Raw genomic sequence first — 22,863 nt, forward strand, 5'->3', positions numbered from 1 at the left:
ACCCTCTTTCCCAGAGAATTAACCAAATTCTTCCTTATTTAAATACTGCATAAAGGATAAAGAGCCCTTATGTGAACTATGATTCACCATAAGAAATATAAAGGTTAAAGGGTCAATTAACATACTTCATTAGGTTCAGAGCTTTCTACTACCATACCATGTATTTGAACAACAGAAAATCTTAAGTAGCATTACTGTAAAAGCTCCATAACCATAGTAATAAAGTTGTAGAGCTCCCTTTGAAGGTAACATATTTTGATTGATTAAATATCTGAAAGTTAAAAGAGCCTTAATTTTCTACCATAACAATGTGCCTTTAGAGTGAATGAAAATCAGGAGGATAAATCTAAGTCCTAATTCTAAAGAAATAACCTGTTATTGCTATAGCACACATTCACATTTAAATACGAAAAATACCACACAGAAAACGGAAACATTTAAAAAAAAAAGATTTAAGATCATAAATAGGTCACTGTTGTCACAACACATTTCAGAATTGAAAAAACAAACATTTTGGCTTTTTAGGAAAAACTCTTTTATCAACTCCCTCATCATTGAAAGGACTTGTACATTTTAAAATTTCCAGTCTCCTAAGGCACGATATTTTTTTAATCCGAATGCCAACATCATCATCCCCCGCTGTAGGTAGCTGAAATAAGAGGCAAGGAATTAGCACTAAGAAAAACAGTAAAATTTTTTGGACAAAATCATCAGTCATTTAAGAAAAACAAGAAACAGACTAAGTCATGATCATTTTAGTTAAGAAGGCCCAGTCTTTTAATGTAGGACCTTCTGTTAAAATTTTTTTTTTAAATCAAAGTATTGTAACTCAGATTTAATTTACCACAGAGGAGCTAGGAAAGAAGGGGATTGGTAAAGTAAAGCATACTTTAAAAATGACTTGGGAGAAAAAAAATCAAATTAGAATAGCATATGGAGGGGCAAACATTGTATGGAACCCAGTTTACAGGGCTAATTTATTCCTAGTCTTCAGGCAGATCCAGAAGGGAGTTAAGACTAGGTAAACATAATACCTAGGTACATACTATACGGCATCTGTTCCTTAATCACACGGACCATTCTAGCCTACCACCCACCAACTGAGATGTACTGAAATACTATAATCAGATGCTTAAATAGTATTTTTTATCCAACCAAAAAAAGTTCTTTAAAATATACCATAAATGTAAAAATTCCTCATTTTTTTTTTTACCCTGCCTTGCTTTGTCCTCTGTGATACCAAATGAACTCTAAGGTTTCATATGTAAGATGTGGTGTTTTAAGTGTTACTTTTAAAAGAAAAAAAAAAAAAACCCACAAAGTTAGTGATTGTCCACAGATGAAACATGGGATGAGGTTCATGACTGAATCAATCATGGAGTGTTAGTCAATTGTAAACTCTTCAAAGTTAAGACTGGGAAATGTGTGTATCAGACACATTAGAGTACAACAGGAGAAAAAGAGAAGTCTGTTTGTCATTCCAATTCCGACAAGGTGCATGGTCTTCGAAATTCCTGTCCACGTTCATGGAGCCATTTATTGGATACTGTGAAAGAAAATAATATATTAATGTCCCCCACTATCTAACTAGTATTTAATTAACTCCTAGGAGCTAGGACTATAATGAAGTTTCTACAGGGGCTAAAAAAGTTCAAGACCAAAACCAGACAAAGACAGATGCTACTTAGGCTGTCTTTTTAAGAACTTCACTAAATGCTGGAAATAAAAAAGATTTTATATATATGTATGTACATTTGAGAATCTGTGCATGTGTATTTCCTAAAGTTTCTAATGTTCAATGTAAGACTTGAGATGTAGGTACAGACAGAACAAAACACTGTTTTACTTGTTTGCAAAATACCACTTCCAATACAAAGACATTTTAAAAGTGAACACAACTCTATGATTAATCTCTCATATTATGTGCTCATCAAGTTTCCTTTGTTCCAAGATACTGTTTTTTAATATACCCCAAAAGGAATTAATTTCTTTCTCCTCCTCCTTCTATATCATAGAACCCAATCAATGGCATCAACATGTATAAGATATTTAAACTAGCACTCATTAATTCTTAACTACTTTGTTACCTTTCTTAACCCGTGTATCCAATCTTTTATTCATCAAACCCTGCTGATTTTACTTCTATGATCTCTTCAATCTATTCTTTGCTCTCCAAACCTTTTGCTGCTGCCTTAGTCCAGGCTTTTATCATCACCCATTTAGACAACAGAAAACAGCCTTCTAAACTCATCTCTCCTCCACTAGCCTCTCTTCATTCTAGTCCAGTGGTTCTCAAACATTAGTAATCATCAGGGGAGTTCTTTTAAATCCTGATGGTCAGGTATCACTCCTTAATCTTGCTATGTCCAATACGGTAGCCTCTAGACACATGTAGCTACTAAGCACTTGAAGTGTGGAATGTGGCCAAGTGACACATACGGAAATAGATACATGGGGTTAAATGAATCTATATAAAAACAAGTTCACCCATTTCTTTCTTTTTTTTTTTTTTTAATGTGGCCAGTCCTATACTTGCATGAACCGGAGAGTGCCTCTCTAGCCTCATATGATTCCTGGCCCTGGTCCCTAACATGCCTGGAAAACTACTGCTCTATCTTCAAGACTAAATATAAAAATTAAACTTCGAAAAAGCCTCCCTAAATGTAAGTAGTTACTGTCTTCTGTTTATATCTTTGTATTAGTATCTACTACAAGAGACAACTGTGAACCCCATGAGAGGAAGATTCAACTTTGAGTAAATTAACATTTCTTAAATAATAAGTGGAAATAGTGTTAAAAATGTCATAAAAAATCTGATCTGCTGAAAGCAAATTTATATTAAGATCAGAAACTTGCTTGGTTGAATCCCTTTCAGTGTTAAAGTCATAGTAGGCAAATCTGTCAGGATTTTTTTTTTCACTTTCTTTTAAGATGTAAATTATAATTATTTTTAAGAGACAAAAATCACAAATTCTATTAAGAGAATATAGGAAATATTTACCCCATTTGTTTCCAACCAGCACTGGACAGGCTGCATGCCGTGTACTATAATCTCCTTCTCCACTGGCAAACAGATTATACCAGAAAACAGCAGTTCCCTGTGGAAAACAATACAAAATTATCCCCAAACAAAGTATCAGGTTATTGCTTTTTATAGTAACTAAATTTTCCTCTGTTCTATGGAAATAATTCTCTATGGCAGCACTATATCTTCCTCTAATATAGTTCTGAAGGTATCATATAATCTACAAAACTTTGGTGATCACATGAAAGCATTAATATCAGCGTTACTTAATAAAAAAGTGTATTTGCCAAAGCTAACACATCTTACAATAGCAAGTATCATATGGAACCCATTTTAGAAATGAAAACTTCTAAATACTAATCCCTGGTTGTTCATACCTTTAGGTACTCATGGTAAATTGTACAATATCTAAAATTTTCCCTAGACATAATGTAGTCTTTAAGTACACTACCTTTAAAAATGTTATTTACTACTTAGACTATGAAATATAGGTGCATATATTCCTCAGGGAAAAAAATACAGAGGACCCCCCCCCCCTCCCAAATTAAAATAACAAACTAAGCTTACCTTTTTGGGCCAAACACTAGCTCCTACTTCAGGAAAAACAGTGGCTCCTCCTGCTGACACATCACTCATCTAATAAGAGATGAGAGTATTATCGAAAGTGCTGGTAGAATAAAGTTAAACATGCCACTGTGAGGTAGATTTGATACTAAATATTAGAAAGAGAATATCTGGACTTCTACTTACATAAATGGGTTTGTGCATGCTAGTCAGTTTCTAAAAAATACGATGCTATTTAGGTTTACATAGATATATAAAAGCAAAGGAAAGACGAAGTTAGCAAGGGAGATTGGGGTATAATTTGGGATAGCTATTTCTTTTATAGCCAGAGGTAAAAAGAGATGATTTAAAACTGACAAATCAAGTAACATGGGGTATAAATATGTATTCTATAGCACTAGAATATCATCTCCATGGGGGCAGGAATTTTCATCTGTTTTGTTTATTGCTGAGAATAGCCTCAAAACAGTAGGTATTCAATAAATATTTAAATAAGTGAATTCAAACAAAATAGAAGTAAACACCAAGAGAAAAGTAATAAACTAAAACCAGTTTTGTCATTTCTCATGGTAGGGTAGCAACACATATTAACTAAAAAATACAAGATTAAAAGATTTATAAAGTTATATTCTTTTTTTTTTTAAAGTTATATTCTTAATGGTGAATTAGAATAAAAACACAAACCTTCCAAATTAACTGAAGAAGCACATGCATAAAATGAGGCAAAGGGAAACACAGATCATATAGTGAAGATTTTTTTCAAAAACAACGTAAGTAGAATGTAGAGTCAGACTAATGTATCACAAAGCAAAATCCAACTATATGCTATATTCAAGAGTCACATCTAAAACAAGTGATTTATAGGCAAATGCTGTACCAAAGAAGAGTTTGATCTTAGTATCAACCACAGTTTAAAGCTAAAGGCATTCAGTGATATAAAGAAGTGTATTTTACCATGATAAATATATAATCGATATCAAAGAGCTAATAGCTCTTAAGCAATGAAAAAATTAACTTTAGAGAAATTTAAAAGTTGTGCTATGTGGCCCATCTGAGAAAAGCATTCAAATAATGAAAAAAATGAATACTAATCTAATAAAAATGCTACATATAACTAAAAGGGGATATAATTATCTAATATATAGTCTAATAGTCACAAATAATCTAACATTTATGGATATTGGACCAAATATTATAGCATCAATTTTCTTGTATTTCTTTGCTTTTTTTTTTTAATAAATAAATTAATTAATTAATTAATTTATGGCTGTGTTGGGTCTTCGTTTCTGTGCAAGGGCTTTCTCTAGTTGTGGCAAGCAGGGGCCACTCTTCATTGCAGTGCGCAGGCCTCTCACTATCGCGGCCTCTCTTGTTGCAGAGCACAGGCTCCAGACGCGCAGGCTCAGTGATTGTGGCTCAGGGGCCTAGCTGCTCTGCGGCATGTGGGATCTTCCCAGACCAGGGCTCGAACCCGTGTCCCCTGCATTAGCAGGCAGATTCTCAACCACTGCGCCACCAGGGAAGCCCTGCTTTTTTTTTTTTTTAGTTTATTTACTTTATGTATTTATTTTTGGCTGCCATGGGTCTTCGTTGCTGCATGTAGGCCTTCCCTAGTTGCAGCGACCGGTGTGCCACAACTACTGAGCCTGTGCTCTAGAGCCCATAAGCCACAACTACTGAAGCCTGTGCACCTAGAGCCCGTGCTCCGCAACAAGAGAAGCCACTGCAATGAGAAGCCTGCACACCGCAATGAAGAGTAGCCCCCGCTCGCTGCAACTAGAGAAAGCCTGTGTGCAGCAACGAAGACCCAACACAGCCAAAAGAAAAAAAAAAAGTTATGTACTGCCTTTTGGGGGATACTTGCTCTTAGAATCCAGTCTCATGCTATGAGGAAGCCCAGTCCACATGCTGGTGTTCTGGCCAAAAACCAGCCTCAACCTCAGCCTTTAAGGTGACCCCAGTGCCAGCCATCATCTGATTGTAAATGCATGAGAGATCCAGAGCAAGAACCATAAATGAAGCCCAATCAACCTCACAACCATGAAAGATAAGAATCAAACTGTTACTTTAAACCATTCAGTTTTGGGGTGATTTGTTATGCAGCAATAGATAACTGGGGCAAATATTATGATCAAAGCTTAATTTTTTCTATATGTATGAATATATAAACAATTAAAAAAATAAAGATCATACTGTTTTGAAACTAATGAACAATGTGAGAATGGTTACCCTTGAGGAAAGGGCTTCTAGCATGCTCTAATGTACTGTTTCTTGATCTGGGTGCTGATTATGCTAGTGTTCACTTTGTGAAAATTTGTACACTTTTCTGATATGATATTTATCAATAAATTCAAAATAAAAGTTTATTAAGATAATGTGTATATATACACATAAATTCCTACAAATACATGGAGTTGCTTATATACACATTATAGATGACTAAAGATGACAGTGCATACTCCAAAATATCACACTGCCTCCAAATAGTGGGACTAGGTATAATTTTAACTTTCTTCTTCAGGTTGTAATAAGTAGAATCTGAAAAAGTTATAAATGCAAAGAAAAAATTCTTAACTCCCTTTACTCAGTTGTAAAAAAACATTAAACTAGGATGTTAATCAAGAGCTAAACAGAACAAACATCTGAACACATCAAAATAAATGAGTCATGTGATCAAATCCCAACTTAAAAATTTTAGCTATAACTTACATAAAACAGCCATGTAGCAATTCTATTTCCTGTCCCCAGCTCTTTGAAAGCATCTGGTTCATCTTTCTGTGAATAAAACACAACTCAGTGGTATAAAATTCAGTAATGCAAATTCTCCAATGGCAACTAACATCATTAATATGCTGAAAAGTATGCTAAAAACAGCCCCAAAAGGTTCCTTTATGATGTTCAGTGCACTATATACAACAGGCACTCAGATATTTGTTGGTTGTTGATTCAACTAGTACACTGAATACTTTTGATAAGACCATTTGGGGGGAAAAAACAGATTTGTTAGCCTATATAATGAGAACCAATATCTACTATCCACAGATTATTTTAAAAATTAACACCTATAGTTTTAGCTTCCAAAAAAGCAAGACATGAGTCTCTCAGCTACATTCATAAAGTCAATTCTCTGTGGGTAAAAAAAAATTTACCTTGAGATTTACTTTGAACTCATGATCCATTCAAATGTCACTGCTACTATTCTTGACTGTCTTTTGGGCTGTCAGCACTTTAATCTGGCTGGAGAATTCACGTCTGGCTATTTAAAGCTAAATTAAAATACAGTATAGTCTCTTGGCATTTTCCCAGGAAAATGAAAATCATGTATTTTTCACACAGAAATTTATACACATCGATTTGTCATATCCTCAAATTGTCCGTTAATGTCCTTCAAAGGATGAATGACTAAAACTGTCGTATACCTATACCACAGAATACTACGCAGCAAAAAAAAGGAACACCCTGTTGATATGTTCTGCAAAAACATGGATGAACCTCAAGGGAATTATGCTGAGTGAAAAGAGACAATCTTAAAAGGATACATGCCGTATGTAACATTTACATAACATTTCTGAAATAATTTTAGTGACGAACAGATTAGTGGTTACCAGCAGTTATGGATGGGAGGCAGAAGGGTATATGTAGCTACAGAGCAGTACTGCAAGGGAGTCTTACAGTGATGGTGCAGTTATGTATCTTTACTGTGGTGGTAGTTACATAAAGCTACACATGTAATAAAACTGTATAGACAGACAGACATGAGTGCGAGCATAACTGGTGAAATATGAATAAGCTCTGTTGCTTGTGCCAACACCAATTTCCTGGTTTTGATAGTGTACTATAGTTATGCAAGATGTTAACACTAAAGGTGCTGAGTGAAGGGTGCATGGGATCTCCCTGTATATTTGGGGGGAAACTTCCTAGGAATCTACAATTATTTCAAAATAAAAAGCTAAGAAAAAAAATTTAGTTACATTAATGTGAGGACTTAAACTGTAGTCTTTCACATCATCCAAGATCCTCAGACATTTTTCTATAATTGAAAACAGATGGAAAAGAGACTAAAAATATATTCTTTGCTAGCCTGCCCAGAGAAAGAGTCTAGGATTCTGGGATTAAACCAGTCAAGGAATTTAATACAATACAGACTGTTTTCTTTCCAAAGAATATACTCTTATTAAACAATGGTAATAGATCAAGAAGTTTATTAGAATACTTGGCACATTCCTTAGAATTCATGTAATTATGATAAAGCTTAAATTAAGATTTGGTAATGACAATTTATAGCTTGATATGTTAAAATTACTTAACTTTTTTATTAAAAAGGCTAAATGTTTATTGATCTTAAGCAAGAGTACTTGGGCAAGGACAACTTTTTAACAAACTGCTTTAATATTATTTATTCTCTAGCCTCTGCATCTATTTTATGTTTTTTATCTTCCTGTCTTTCAAAATGTAGTCCTGTAATTGCTTCAGATTTATTGCCCAATTCACTAATTCACTGCAGCTGTCTCTAATCTGTTTAACTTATACACTAAATTTTAAATTCAACAATTTTTTCGACCTAAAGCTTCTGTTTATTTTTCAAATATGTTAAATCATTTTGAGAATTCATTAATTTTTATCCTCTTTTATTTTTAAAGTATTATATAGTTTTTTTTTCTATTACTCTTAAATTTTATTAATGCCTTCAGTTTGTGCATCATTTAAAACAAGGTATGTGCTTTAAAAAGCATTCTTATACATAAATAGATCAAGAGATGGTTAAGCAATTTATCCCTAAAACATGCACATCATTTTTATTCACGTGTGTATAAGAAAGGGAAATAAGCTTTAAGTCTTTTTCTTGGGATTAAAGACATTTGGAAATTATTATTAAGGAATGCTAAATGTTTTCATGGAACAAATGTGTTTTCCAACAGGAAGTGCTGATGTAATTAAAAGGCATTAGTGTTGATAAAAAGGACTGAAAAAACATTTGCACTATACATGATCACCAGGAAAAGAGTTCCGGGGGTTGAAAATATATGTCAAATAAATGAATCAGCATGAATTGAAAGGTATAGATGGAAGAATAGGTTGCAGGTGCCAGATTATGTGACACATATAAATATTCAAGGCACATGACTAGGCTAAACAGGTGACTAGGTTTTACAGACCAATTTGTTCTTTCATTGGGAAAATAGTCAAATGTAATATAATGTCCATTTACTGGCATTTATTGATAAATAAATGCAGTTAGATCTAGGGCAGCAAATGTTGTCCTTTCAGATACACACTAGAAGTTCACAGTAGCTAACAGATGCCAGAGTAGCCAAAGCAGTATGATTACACTCCAGTTTTTTCACACTGCAGTTACATGGATGTTAGCTAAAATGTCTTGTATTCTTTCTATGTATCATACTGTCCACTCTCAAGTTTCACAAAAGAATTCTTCAAAACTAGGCAGATTAAAGAACTTAACTAAACCCCAAAGGATGCTCAAACTATTATTCAACACCAGTCAAACCCAAATCCTGGAGTTGACTGCTGACTATATTCAGTTTGGGCTTTTCCACTGTGGTTCTCTTCTTTTTCTTTGGTGAGCCAGAGGAATGTGCCTCCCCACTCCGTCCACTACCCATTCTATTATCTATACAATTGCCCTAAATATCCACCAAAGAAAAAGGAATATGTAAAAAACCACAACCTTCAACAATATTTAAACCACTGTCTTCTCAAATCAACTGCAATGGGGAAACAGAGGATATCAAGCTCTGCGAGGTTCGTGAAAGATCAAAACTTTCTTCCTAAAAGTTAATAATAGGCAGACAAGGATAATTCTGTTTGCTTCTAAGAGGCTAGCAAAACGTTCCCCATCTCCCTGAGATAAAACGTTTAATACTTTACCTGCTTGGGCTCCTAGAAACACCATCAATTAATTACAATTCCCCAAATAACAACAATTCTCCATGTATATTGTTTCCAAGCACTTAAAACCCTTCAAAATCAAAGGACATTAAGATGACATGTTAGCAATACTATCTGTCTCTTGAACTTTTGTGTGCACAAAGGTCATCCATAATTTCAGCAGACAGCTCAAAAGACAGGTGGTTTCTACCTTGGTGATAGCTTTGTGCAATTATAAACAAAAATGTATCTATAAGTAGATGACACTAGTTAAAAAACCAAAGAAACAAAACGCCTTTTTAAGGCTACTGCTGCAATAAATGGTTCGGTCTGAAGTGCACTGGAATAAACTGGTTGATAGGACAAAGATAAATCTGGAGGCACAGAACAATATTAAAAACAAAAAAGAGAAAGAAGAGGGTTGAAGAGACTGGCAGACACCGTCTGTCAGTATTAAAAGGCTTGAATCAAACGGATTGCTTTTAACTCCTTGTTCTCTCGTATCCTTGGTTAATGATAACTTTTTTATTTCTTCACACAGCTTGGCCATGTAAATCTACCACAGAGAGGTGACACAATAATATAGATGAATACGACTGATATGATGAAGATGATGATGATGGTGAGCTTGAGGTTCTTCATACACATGGCTCGGCAAGATTTCTGTCGGTTGTTTTGAAGGTGACGAATCCACGAGATTTTCTGTTTTATCTATCAATAATTCCAATCTTTCGCCTTGCTGAGCTACCAGATCTATGTTTCTGACCATGATTCCTTTAAGTTCATCCACTTGGGCTTGAGTCTCCATCACTGTATCTAGGCCCTTATTCTCGGAGTGATGCTTCAGCTGTGCAGCCAAGACACTTGAGAATTCACTATTCATGGCATATGGGAGCCCTGTTTGTGCTCTCGAACCATACGTAGTCTGGAACCTCTTTTTTATCTCATTCAGGAAATTAAAGGCTCGGGAATGCTCAAAATCATCATCAGTGATACAAAGATATATAATCCTGTCTTGGCAGATGTAATGAAACAAATAATTGCCATGTGAGTACCTTAGCTTGTTATTTTCAAAAGGTATCTTAGCCAGAATCTGCTCTGTCACCTCCAGGAAGTTGCCTCCACACCAAGCATGTTTGGCAAGGGTAGTGGTTCCCCTGGCAACAACAGCAAAAAGAATGGCCATGGCTTCAATCCGATCTGTCTGGGCACCACGTGAGAACTCGGGGATCGGGACAGAGTTGCGCAGGTTAGCGTGGGCTCGCCAACTGCCCGCTCCCAGAGGAGGCTAGGCTGGACCTATATAGTTATTTTACATTCTGTATCTGATAACTGAAGTATCTAACATCCTGGGGGCATCTGTATCTGTTGGCAGGCCTCTGCTTTCCAACTGCCAGAAAAAGCTCCCCATAACACATCATACTCCAGCTAGGATGCAAGAGGAAACTCTTCTGAAGGGTCTTGACTCAAAGCAGTTGATTTTCTAGGCCATTCTTTCTTTCTCTGAAGGTGTAATCCTTTTGGAGATTTAGGTTTCATGCAGGGATCTCAGTTCAGTAGCCTACACTATAGCAGGTCCTCTCACAGAGCTGTTAATCCCCAAAGCTCTAGATTCCTGGAGGTACATGCCTCCAGTCTCAGCTTTTTTGCTCCCTTTAAACACTCTAATTTTAGTCTCTAGGTTTATCTCTGTTCAGTTTGCCTTTGAGAATTTCCTTTACTTTCTTCAAAGCTCAGCGATGCATTTAAAAGTATCCTAAGTTCTTTTACCGTGTCTCTAGGTATTTTTTACTGCTTTAAAAGGCTTTACAGAATATCTATTCCACCATGCTTCCACAAATTCCAAATAAGCTATGAATTTTTAATACTAAAAGAAGAGAATTAACATGTCATGCCTAAGCTTCAGTGGAACTCCTTCATTCGCCATTTTTTTTTACTTACCCGTGCAAAATCAAAATGGGGTTCATACTGTCCTCCAACTCCATAATTAGCTACCTGAAGGAGAGAAACAAAACATCAATGAAAGAACTATCAAGATTACTATTCAAAAACATCTATGAGTCCCATTTTGGCCTCTTATATATCATGGTTAGGTACTTCTAAATAAATGAGAAGCAAAGCATTTTTTAAATCAATAAAGAGATCCTAAAAAACCAAGGATGAAAAACTAAGGATAGCTACTATATGCTATCATAGAACCTTAGTTAATACGCTTTTCTTTAGCAAATGTTTGGGGGACATGGTTTTCCGTAATACATAAGAAACTAAAATCTGAATTAGAATTTTAGAATTAAAAATTTCTAGAATTAGAATTTCAATATTTTTATTATTTATTTTCACTAAATACTTTCCTTGGGAATTTAAATCAAGACTCATGTTTTCCAAAGCCCAAAATGCTGGCAAACTCCCAATCTACTTTAATGAAATCCAGTTTCCTACATATTTTTTTTTTCTCTACTTAGGTAAAAAAGGGAAGAAGTTAACACCAATTTAATTATTCCTGTTGGAAGGCCCTGACAACTTCATTTGGATGTGACAATGCCCCAGCATGAAGCAGCAAAAGAAAGTAAGAGAAATATTTGGTCTGAGTTCAAGTTCCAGATTTCTTAGTTACAATACAGTATATGTAACTTTGGATACAACCTCAGTTTTCTTATTTGTAAAATAAGGATAATGATACCTTCCTTAACTCCCTCCTTCCACCTCAATATGACAAAATGCTCAGAAAATGAAAGGAGAATGTAATTTAAAGAGCATTGTTGATGAAATGAAATGAGTACATAATTAAAAGTGTTGCCCACAGCAAAGTCCAAGTCCTATGTAAATTATTATTACTGTGGATATTTTACTTATGTTGTAGATGCCTTCGTTGGGTTGGATCAGACTATTAAGTTAGAAATATATCAAGTAGCCTGAAAGAGCCTGTGAAGGTTTGGCAGGTGAGAATAAATACAAATTAGGAAAGAAAAAGACACATCATAGTTTTTTTAATAACAAACGAGTACCAGGGAAGTTGTAGATGACCATGGAGTAAATAACTTAATATAAGCAAATTTAAATTCAGGAAGTCCTGTTTTGCACAGTTCCAAAATGCACAAATCTCAGATACCATGGTTTAGCTAACCCTTAACACCAGACCCCCAACGACACAGTGGACATTCAGTTACCATGTTACATTAACTGTGAGTAATTGCATAAAGTGCAAATATTGCTACTAGCTCTCCAGTCCACAAATTACTATACAAATAACAGCTACATATCATGATCAATGACCAGTCATGTCACTTCTTTCAAAGTCTATCAATCAGTGATTGGTCACTGCATATCTGTTACTCAGTTCATGCACAGACAGCAAAGCATGTAGTTATGCTGCCTCCTTATTTCCCAGTAAAAACCTATGTGATATTTTACAAAAACAGACAATTAGAAGAAGAAATTGGCCAACAAGATACAGTACAGCAGAGAAATGGAAAGCAATAATGCTGTAAGTGAAATTCAAATCAAATTTAAATGGGCTTGGTTCCAGGACAAGATGGGGGGGTAGTAGAAGGACCTGAGCTCACCTTTCCTCTCGTGAAAACACCAAAATCACAACTAATGGCTGAACAACCATCAACAAAAAAGACTGGAACCTACCAAAAAAGATATTCTACTTCCAAAGAAGAAGCCACAACAAGACAGTAGGAGGGATGCATTCATGATCCAAACAAATCCCATAAGTGTTGGGTGGGTGACCCACAAACTGCAAAATATATCACAGAGGTTCTCCCACAGGAGTGAAAGTTCTGAGCCCCACGTCAGGCTCCCCAGTCTGGGGGTCTGGCATTGGGAGGAGGAGCCCCCAGAGCATTTGGCTTTGAAGGCCAGTGGGGCTTGATCACAGGAATTCCCCAGTACTGGGGGAAACAGAAACTCCACTCTTGGAGGGCACACACAAGGTCTTGTGTGCACGGGGACCCAGGGGAAAAAGCAGTGACTTCATATGAGCCAGGGTCAGACCTATCTGCTGGACTTGGAGGGTCTCCTGGCGAGGTGGGGGTGGCTGTGGCTCACTATGGGGACAAGGACACCAGTGGCGGAGACACTGGGGAGTACTCACTGGCGTGAGCTGCCCTATAGGCTGCCACTTTGACGCCAAGACCTGGCCCCACCCAACAGCCCTTAGGCTCCAGTGCTGGGACGCCTCAGGCCAAAAAACCAACAGGGCAGGAACACAGGCAGACAGGCTGCTTAAGTCTTCCTGAGCCCACAGCCGCCTCTAAACACATCCCTTGACACGGCCCTGCCCACCAGAGGGACAAGACCCAGCTCCACCCACCAGTGGGCAGGCACCAGTCCTTCTCACCAAGAAGCCTGCACAACCCTCTTAGACCAGTCTTATCCACTAGGGGGCAGACACCAGAAGCAAGAGAAACTACAATCCTGCAGCCTGTGGGACCTCAAACACAGAGAGTTAGACAAAATGAGATGGCAGAGGACAATGTTCCAGATGAAGGAACAAGATAAAACCCCAGAAGAACAACTAAGTGAAGTGGAGACAGGCAATCTACCTGAAAAAGAATTCAGAGTAATTAATAGTAAAGATGATCCGAGATCTCAGGAAAAGAATGGAGGCACAGACCAAGAAGATACAAGAGCTAGAAGATATAAAGAACAAACAAACAGAGATGAACAATACAATAACTGAAATGAAAACTACACTAGAAGGAATCAATAGCCAAATAAATGAGGCAGAAGAATGGATAAGTGAGCTGGAAGACAGAATGGTGGAAATCACTGCTGTGGAAAGGAATAAAGAATGAAAAGAAATGAAGACAGTATAAAAGACCTCTGGGACAACATTAAATGCACCAACATTCACATTATAGGGGTCCCAGAAAGAGAAGAGAGAAAGGGCCTTAGGAAATATTTGAGGAGATAGTAGCTGAAGACTTCCCTAATATGGGAAAGGAAACAGTCACCCAAGTCCAGGAAGCAGAAGGTCCCATACAGGATGAACCCAAGGAGGGACATGCTGAGACACGTATTAATTATATTGACAAAAATTAAAGAGAAAATATTAAAAGCAACAAGGGGAAAGCAACAAATAACATACAAAGGAATCCCCATAAGGTTATCAGCTGATTTTTCAGCAGAAAATCTTCAGGCCAGAAGGGAGTGGCACAATATATCTAAAGTGATGAAAAGGAAAGAACTACAGTCAAAAACACTCTACCCAGCAAGGCTCTTGTTCAGATTCAATGGAGAAATCACCAGATTTACAGATAAGCAAAAGCTAAAGAGAATTCAGCAACACCAAAACAGCTTTACAACAAATGCTAAAGGAACTTCTCTAGGAAGAAAACAAAGGGCCACAACTAGAAACAAGAAAATTACGAAGGTATCACCTCACACTGGTCAGAATGGCCATCATCAAAAAGTCTACAAACAATAAATGCTAAAGAGGGTGTGCAGAAAAGGGAACCCTCCTATGCTGTTGGTGGGAATGTAAATTGGTGGTGCCACTATGGAGAACAGTATGGAGGTTCCTTAAAAAACTAAAAATAGAGCTACCGTATGAGCCAGCAATCCCACTCCTGGGCATTTAGGAAGCAACCTAAATGTCCATCAACAGAGGAGTAGATAAAGAAGATGTGGTACATATATCAGTGGAATTTTACTCAGCCATAAAAAAAAGCATGAAATAATGCCACTTGCAGCAACATGGACGGACCTAGAGATTGTCATACTAAATAAAGTCAGACAGAGAAAGACAAACATCATATGATCACTGTACATGGAATCTAAAAATGATACAAATGAACTTATTTACAAAATAGACTGGCAGACTTCAAAAACAAACTTATGGTTACCAAAGGGGAAAGGTGGGGGGGGGGGATAAATTAGGAACTTGGGATTAACATATACACACTACTATATATAAAATAGATAACTAATAAGGACATACTGTATAGCACAGGGAAATCTACTTGGTACTCTGTGATAACCTATATGGGAAAAGAATCTAAAAAAGAATAGATATACATATATGTATAACTAAATCACTTTGCTGTACACCTGAAACTAACACAACATTGTAAATCAACTATACTCCAATACTAAAAAAAAACCTCATGCTGAGCCCCCCTCCCCCTGCCAAAAAAGAAATCAAACTTAAATGGAGACACAGAAGAAAAGACTGACAAGGAAAATGCTTCTAACTTTTGCTGTTTGAGAAACTCTAGATATGCAGTCAGAGGAATTTGGTGAAGGTAAACTTACTAACATAAGGAAAGTGATCATGATGAAAAGGATGAAGACGATGTCTTAGAGGAAGTGACTGGAAAAAAATCAACAATAAAAGATCCCTCAGAGATATTTAACAACATTGAAAGCACAAAGGAATAAAATGTTGAAAGCTGATCCAAACTTAGAAGTATGACAATTTGCAAAGGAAGAGAAAAGATGCTCACTCTGTATCGTAAGTTTCACAATGAGATGAAGGAACATAAACTATTCTTGGTAAGTGTTTACAAAGAAATAAAACACTGTAATCCTCAATATTTCTAATCTTTTATATTACTGAGAATTCAATAGGGAAGATTAGTTTTCAACAAATTATGCTGGATGATTGGCTAACCACATGAAAAGAATGAAGTTGGACCTCTATCTTATACCATATAAAAAAATTGACTCAAAATGGATCAAAGACCTGAATGTAAGAAATAAAACCATAAGAATTGTAGGAAAAACCATAGGTGTAAATCTTTATGTCCTTGGATTAGGCAATGGTTTCTTAGACACCTTAAGCAAAAGCAACCAAAAAAAAGACCTATCAATCAGACTTCATAGAAATTAAAAACTTTTTGCCAAAGGACACCATCAAGAAAGTGAAAGACACACCACAGAATGGGAGAAAATATTTGCAACCCATACACCTAATATGGGTCAAGCATTCAGAACATATAAATAACACAACTCAGCAATAAAAAGAAAAACAACCCAATAAAAAATTGAAAAATTTCTATTCAAATCCTTTGCCTAAGATATAAAAATGGCTGGGGCTTCCCTGGTGGCACTGTGGTTGAGAGTCCGCCTGCCAGTGCAGGGGACATGGGTTCAATCACTGGTCTGGGAGGATCCCACATGCTGCGTAGCAACTAAGCCCGTGCACCACAACTACTAAGCCTGGCTCTAGAGCCCGTGCACCACAATTGCTGAGCCCGTGCTCTAGAACCCGCGAGCCACAACTACTGAGCCCCACGCGCCTAGAGCCCATGCTCCGCAACAAGAGAAGCCACCGCAATGAGAAGCCCATGCACCACGACAAAGAGTAGCCCCTGCTCGCTGCAACTAGAGAAAGCCTACACGCAGCAACGAAGACTGAACAGAGCCAAAAATAAATAAAATAAATAAATTTTTAAAAACATGGCCAATAACTCATGAAAAGATACTCAACATCATTAGCCATCAGGGAAATGCAAATAAGAACCATGATGAGATAGCACTTCAAACGTATTAGAATGACCTTAATAAAAAAACTGGACAAGAACAAGTGTTGCCAAGGATGTGAAGAAAATGGAACCCTCATACACTGCCAATGGGATTGTAAAATGGTGCAGCCATTCTGGAAAACAGTTTGGCAGTTCCTCAAATATTAAAGTTACCACATGACCCAGCAATTACATATGTAGGTTTATACCCAAGAGAAATTTAAATGACATTGGTACGAAAATTTGTAGACAAATAGCATTAGTCTTAATAGCCAAAGAGTGGAAACAATCCAAAAGCCCTCCAACTGATAAATAAATAAAACGTGGTATATCCAAACAAGAGAATGTTAATGTTATTCAGCCATGAAAAAGAATAAAGTGCTGATACATGCTACAACATGGATATACCTTAAAAACATTGTCAAGTGAAATAAGCCAGATACACTAGGCCACATATTGTATTACTCCATTTACATGAAATATTTAGAATAGGCAAACTTACATACAGAAGGTAGAGAAGCAGTTGCCAGGGGCACTAGGGAGGGGGAATGGAGTGTGACTAGTTAACTGGGGTTTCTTTGGAGGTGATGAAAATAGTGGTGATGATTATACAACCATGTGAATATTAAAACCAGGGTAAATTTTATGGTATGTGAATTATTTCTTACTAGAAAACAGAAAAAAATAATTTATTAAAAAAAAAAAAACTGGGCTTCCCTGGTGGCGCAGTGGTTGGGAGTCCGTCTGCCAATGCAGGGGACACGGGTTCGGGCCCCGGCCTGGGAAGGTCCCACATGCCATGGAGCGGCTGGGCCCGTGCGCCACAGCTACTGAGCCTGCGCTCCAGAGCCCACGTGCCACAACTACTGAGGCCCCCGCACCTGGAGACCGTGCTCCGCAACAAGAGAAGCCACCACGAGAGGCCCGCACACCGCAATGAAGAGCGGCCCCCGCTCGCCCCAACTAGAGAAAGCCTGTGCGTAGCAACGAAGACCCAACACAGCCAAAAATAAATAAATAAAATAAAAATAATTTTTAAAAAAACTGCCATGGCCACCTGACAGGCCTAGGAATGAAAAAAAAAATCACAGTGTACTTAATAAATACTAGTTTTACATATTTTTCATTTCCCTATAAGTTTATACTCAACAGTAAGAGTTTTTAATGTCTTGACAAAAAATTTTAAAGGTCACAGAACAATTTTTCCTACTGATTATTAAGATCACTGTATATGGTTTCAGCTTATATATTCACTTTGACAGTCTCAAAGTATCATGCAAATTGAGTACTGCCTGTATAGTGACAGAAAAAATCTCATCTGAAGCATCTTTTGAAGAAGTGTAGGATGTGATTACCTACCTGTAATTCCTCTGCTGTGGAGACATCTAGTCCTGTTAGATCTTGTATTCTCATATTAATTCGAGATACCACAGGGTTTTCATAGCCAGAGAGCCAGGCACTAAAAACATGAAGAAGATTATTAGTTTTACTGATAAAGTTTCAATACATGAGGACCAATAGCTGTCATTTAAAAAGCCATAATATACAGGACATTAAGGCTTTATCTATAGGCATTTACTTCATTTACTTCTTTGATATGATTTTTACTAATGATGTTATAATTTTTAAAAGACGTTACATTCTACAGTTAGAGGTTGGAAAGGGAAAAAAACTAATATCATTTATTACTGAGTTTTTATGAAAACAGATGGATTAATGTAAGAAGACTATATAGGACTATCTACACTGAGAATTTTTTTAATTCTGGAAAATACATACATCAAAATGAAAACAACTGTTCCTTTTAGATAAGGTATAGGAACTGGCCAGGGTGAAGGTCATAGGGGTTTTAGCCTGATTTATATAATGCTAATGTTTTATAAGAAAAATTCATGTATTACTTGCCTAAATAAAAAAGTTTTAAAAGGTACCCAACACACCCAGTAGGATGGCTATAACCAAAAAGGTGTACAATAATAAGTGTTGGTGATGATGTGAAGAAATTAGAACCCTCATATATTGCTGGTAGGAATGTAAAATGGTGCAGCCACTTTGGAAAACACTTTGGCAGTTCCTCAAATTGTTAAACACAGAGTTACCATATGACCTAGCAATTCCACTCCTAGGTGTATACCCAAGAGAAATTAAAACGTGTGGTCATACCAAAACTTGTACATAAGTATTCACAGTAGCATTATTAATAATGGCCAAAAAGTGGAGATAATACAAATGTCCATCAACTGATGGACAGATACATAAAATGTTATATATCCATAAGACAGATTATTGTGTCATGAAAAGGAAGTAATGATACATGCCACCACATGGATGAACCTTGAAACCATTATGTTAAGAAAGATAAGTCAGACACAAAAGGTCACACATTATGATTCCATTAATATGAAATGTCCAGAACAGGCAAATCAATACAGAAAGTAGATTAGTGGTTGCCACGAGAAGGCGGTATTAAGGAATGACTCCTAATGGGTACAGGATTTTCTTTTGGGGTGGTGAAAATGTTCTGGAATTAGATAATGGTGATGACTGCACAGCTAAAAAAGACTAAAAACCACTGAACTGTATATTTTAAAGGGTGAATTTTACGGTATGGGAACTATAGCTCAATAACATGGCACAGCAAAATTCAACTCTCTCCTTTACATATGCTTTTTCCCAGTCTATCAGACTTTTTCTTTCTTCACTTCTCTCATCAAGCTTTGGTCCATCATTTCAACAGTATTCTTTTTTTTTTTTTTTGGGCCGCGCCACGCAGCTTGCAGGATGTTCGTTCCCCAACCAGGGATCAAACGTGTGCCCCCTGCAGTGGAAGCGTGGAGTCCTAACCACTGGACCGCCGGAGAATTCCTCAACAGCATTCTTGATTAAAAGCCTAAACTCACCTGTCTGGCAAAAAACACAAGCCTGATGAATTTCTTTTCTCCAAGCTTATACCTATATCACCAAATCGTATTGGAAAAAGTCATGAGATAGGGCAGATATGTTCCACTAAAAATTCATGAACACTGGGACCTCCTTGGTGGCGCAGTGGTTAAGAATCCGCCTGCCAATGCAGGGGACATGGGTTCAAGCCCTGGTCCAGGAAGATCCCACATGCCGCGGAGCAACTAAGCCCTGTGTGCCACAGCTACTGAGCCTGCACTCTAGAGCCCGCAAACCACAAGTACTGAACCCGCAGCCTGCAACTACTGAAGCCCGTGCACCTAGAGCCCGTGCTCCACAACAAGAGAAGCCACTGCAATGAGAAGCCCGCGCACCACAACGAAGAGCAGCCCCCGCTTGAAGCAACTAGAGAAAGCCCACGTGCAGCAACGAGACCCAACGCAGCCAAAAAAAACAAAAAACAAAACAATCATGAACACTAACTCCAAATGGGCCTTACTCTTTCTCTCGCCTCTATTCTGAACCCCAACCCACCTCAGACTCCTTTACTCAGTGGATTACACATCTCCTATGTCACAGATAAAATAGAAACCATACAATCTTTTCCTTATACATAGTTCATTCTAGTTCATTCCAGTTCCAAGAGGAGATTTCTCTCCATTATCTAAGGCCAATCCTCTGCCTTAGATTCTATTATCTCCTGCCATTTTAGGAACCATAAATCATTGATGAGCCCTTCTCTCTCTCATATAATCAATATCTCTTCTCAATAATTCCTCCCACAGCTTTTAACGGGGCTTTAGACTCTCCCATTAAATAAATAAGCAAAAATTTAAATTTAATTAATTTAAATTAATTAAATTTAAATTCTTTCCCTCAATTCTTTCTCTCTCCAGCCACCAACTTCTTTCTCCTCCATCTTCAGGTCAACCTTTTCACTGACTCCTCACTTCTCAATCCATTCCAATTTAGCTTTAGTCCCCATCACTCCCATCAAAACTGCTCTTGCTAATATCTCACCCATAACCCTACTATGCTACTAAATCTAACAAGATTTTCCCATTCTCATAGTATTTGCTCTTTTAGTAACATTTCAGAATGTTCATCCTTCTTGAAACTCTCCCCCTGACTCATTCATTCTCCAGGTATTCCTTTAGTCTCTCTGGATGTTCCCTCCTGGTCTCCCTCAGCCTCTCACACTGTATTTTGCCTTTCTCCCAGTGCCCCAGTAGCACTTATTCAACCATGTTTCTTCTTGCCCAAAGGCTAGTGCACATGCTCATCTCTACCCAGAGTATTCTTCTGCTTAACTTTGCAAATTTAAGCCTTTGGATTATCATTTTAGTCGTCTCTTCTTCAGAGGAGCCTTCCTTGACTCCTCCTGTGCCAGACCAGGTTTTTGTTTTGTTTTGTTTTTGGAACAGTAAGAGGAAAAAGTTTTTAAGTAATCACATGAAATTGACATGACATGCTATTAGAAGTGAACGAAGATAAATAATACTGTTACAAAATTTACATTTCTCATTACAAAATTTACATTTCTCACATCCATTTCAGAGGAAAATGCATTAGGATTCCTCTTGATCTGATGGGCTGATTTCAGTAAAATCATTTTTTTTAATAGTAAATAACAGTATATTTTCTCAGACTGCTAAGAAGTGGTCAGAAAGGCAACTATAAAATCTATAATGAAAACAACTGACAGGATTAGGGCTGTTTCATGAAATATTAAGAACTATATCTCTTTTTTGGCTGTTAAATCAATGCACCTTTTCACTGGTAAAGCAATTGTTTACTGTACCAGAGAAAAGGTGCACTGATTTAAAGAGCTTCTTCTTAAGTAATATACATTCCAATTGTTCAAAACTGAAGTGAGTTTTCTTTCTAATGTTGCCCTCTTTTGGAGAACAAGCAAATATCTTTGTCTTTTGTATACAGTTAAGCAAATATTGCGAAATGCAGCTATTGTGATCTAAATTTTATTCCTTCACAATTAAACGGGGGCAATTATTATTATTAGGAATAAGCCTTTGAAACACTGCCAGCTTTTAAAACAGCAAGGCTTCTGAATAACTTCTCAAAACTAGCTTTCCATTTTGGTGCATGACCTGATACCTGACATATTTGATCTGTATTTTAGTCATTTCTTCTAATATCTACACTTTGCCTTCAATAAGGGTTAGTGTTGTGGTTTCAAACAATTTTTACATATAATAGAGTAAGTTTTCATTTCACCGAACTGAGTTTTTCCACTCATATACCTGTGGAAGGTAATTTGAGCACACACATATTTGCATACATATTTGTGTGTATACATATACATTTTTTAAAGTAAGTCGCTTTTACCATTAAAGCTAGACAACAGGGGTAACTTCGAGGAACAGTTTGTCTTCCTTAGAAATCCTTTTCTAGGTTGAGAAGGGCAAGTACAATTTGCTGAAGGATTTGATGAAGCTCTAGTCTTTTCATCATGTGTCAATCCCACACTGTCATGTCTTATCACCACAGCTACATACATGTCCACTTCCTCAGTAGCACTAGCCTCGAGGGTAATGTCTATCGTAAACAGGACATTGTTGACCGAGCACTCAATACTGTTCACAATCATTCAGCAACTCATTCTCCACTTTGCCCAATCTTGGTATCAAAGTAACATTGACAACTCACCAATATCTCCCTCTGTACACTGCCCAAGTACTAGTTTCTGTGCTCCCACACTCCCTGAAGAATAGATATACACGTTCATTCCAGCTTCTCCATTTCTTAACTGCTGGAACTACATCTTCAAAGAATGCTACTTTCATGCACCCAGCTGTGAATGCTGCTCGCCACGTAGCCCTGAAGTTATTTCAGTACCAAGGTCTTTCTGTCCAGAGACATTTGCCAGCACACATTATCTACCACAGCACAGACCATCTATTTTGCGTCATCCACTCCATTTCCCTGATGCTGCAGGGATCAGAATACCCCAACCCCATGGGAATCCTCTTCAGCCTGTTTCCTCAAAAGACTGAG

The 22,863-nt window shown here is 37.1% G+C and overlaps 1 protein-coding gene and 2 pseudogenes across 2 annotated transcripts in view; all 3 read right to left on the bottom strand.

Moving 5' to 3' along the window:
* Window positions 1-436: 436 nt before the first annotated feature.
* Window positions 437-22,863, bottom strand: part of P4HA1 (prolyl 4-hydroxylase subunit alpha 1) — an 85,350-nt gene continuing 62,923 nt past the window's right edge. For both annotated transcript variants that reach the window (XM_068547786.1, XM_068547785.1), the window contains exons 10-15: window positions 18,303-18,406; window positions 11,417-11,466; window positions 6,299-6,364; window positions 3,593-3,661; window positions 3,002-3,098; window positions 437-1,546 (exon numbers count right to left, since the gene is read on the bottom strand). In XM_068547786.1, coding sequence (XP_068403887.1) covers window positions 1,476-1,546; window positions 3,002-3,098; window positions 3,593-3,661; window positions 6,299-6,364; window positions 11,417-11,466; window positions 18,303-18,406 — 457 coding nt within the window. In that variant the 3' untranslated portion in view covers window positions 437-1,475. The remainder of the gene's footprint in view (window positions 1,547-3,001; window positions 3,099-3,592; window positions 3,662-6,298; window positions 6,365-11,416; window positions 11,467-18,302; window positions 18,407-22,863) is intronic.
* On the bottom strand, window positions 8,404-11,402 carry LOC137767119 (vesicle-associated membrane protein 7 pseudogene; annotated as a pseudogene).
* LOC137767623 (enolase-phosphatase E1 pseudogene) lies at window positions 22,257-22,764 on the bottom strand (annotated as a pseudogene).

Source organism: Eschrichtius robustus, chromosome 7 (genome assembly GCF_028021215.1).
Source record: "Eschrichtius robustus isolate mEscRob2 chromosome 7, mEscRob2.pri, whole genome shotgun sequence".
NCBI classification, from domain to species: domain Eukaryota; kingdom Metazoa; phylum Chordata; class Mammalia; order Artiodactyla; family Eschrichtiidae; genus Eschrichtius; species Eschrichtius robustus.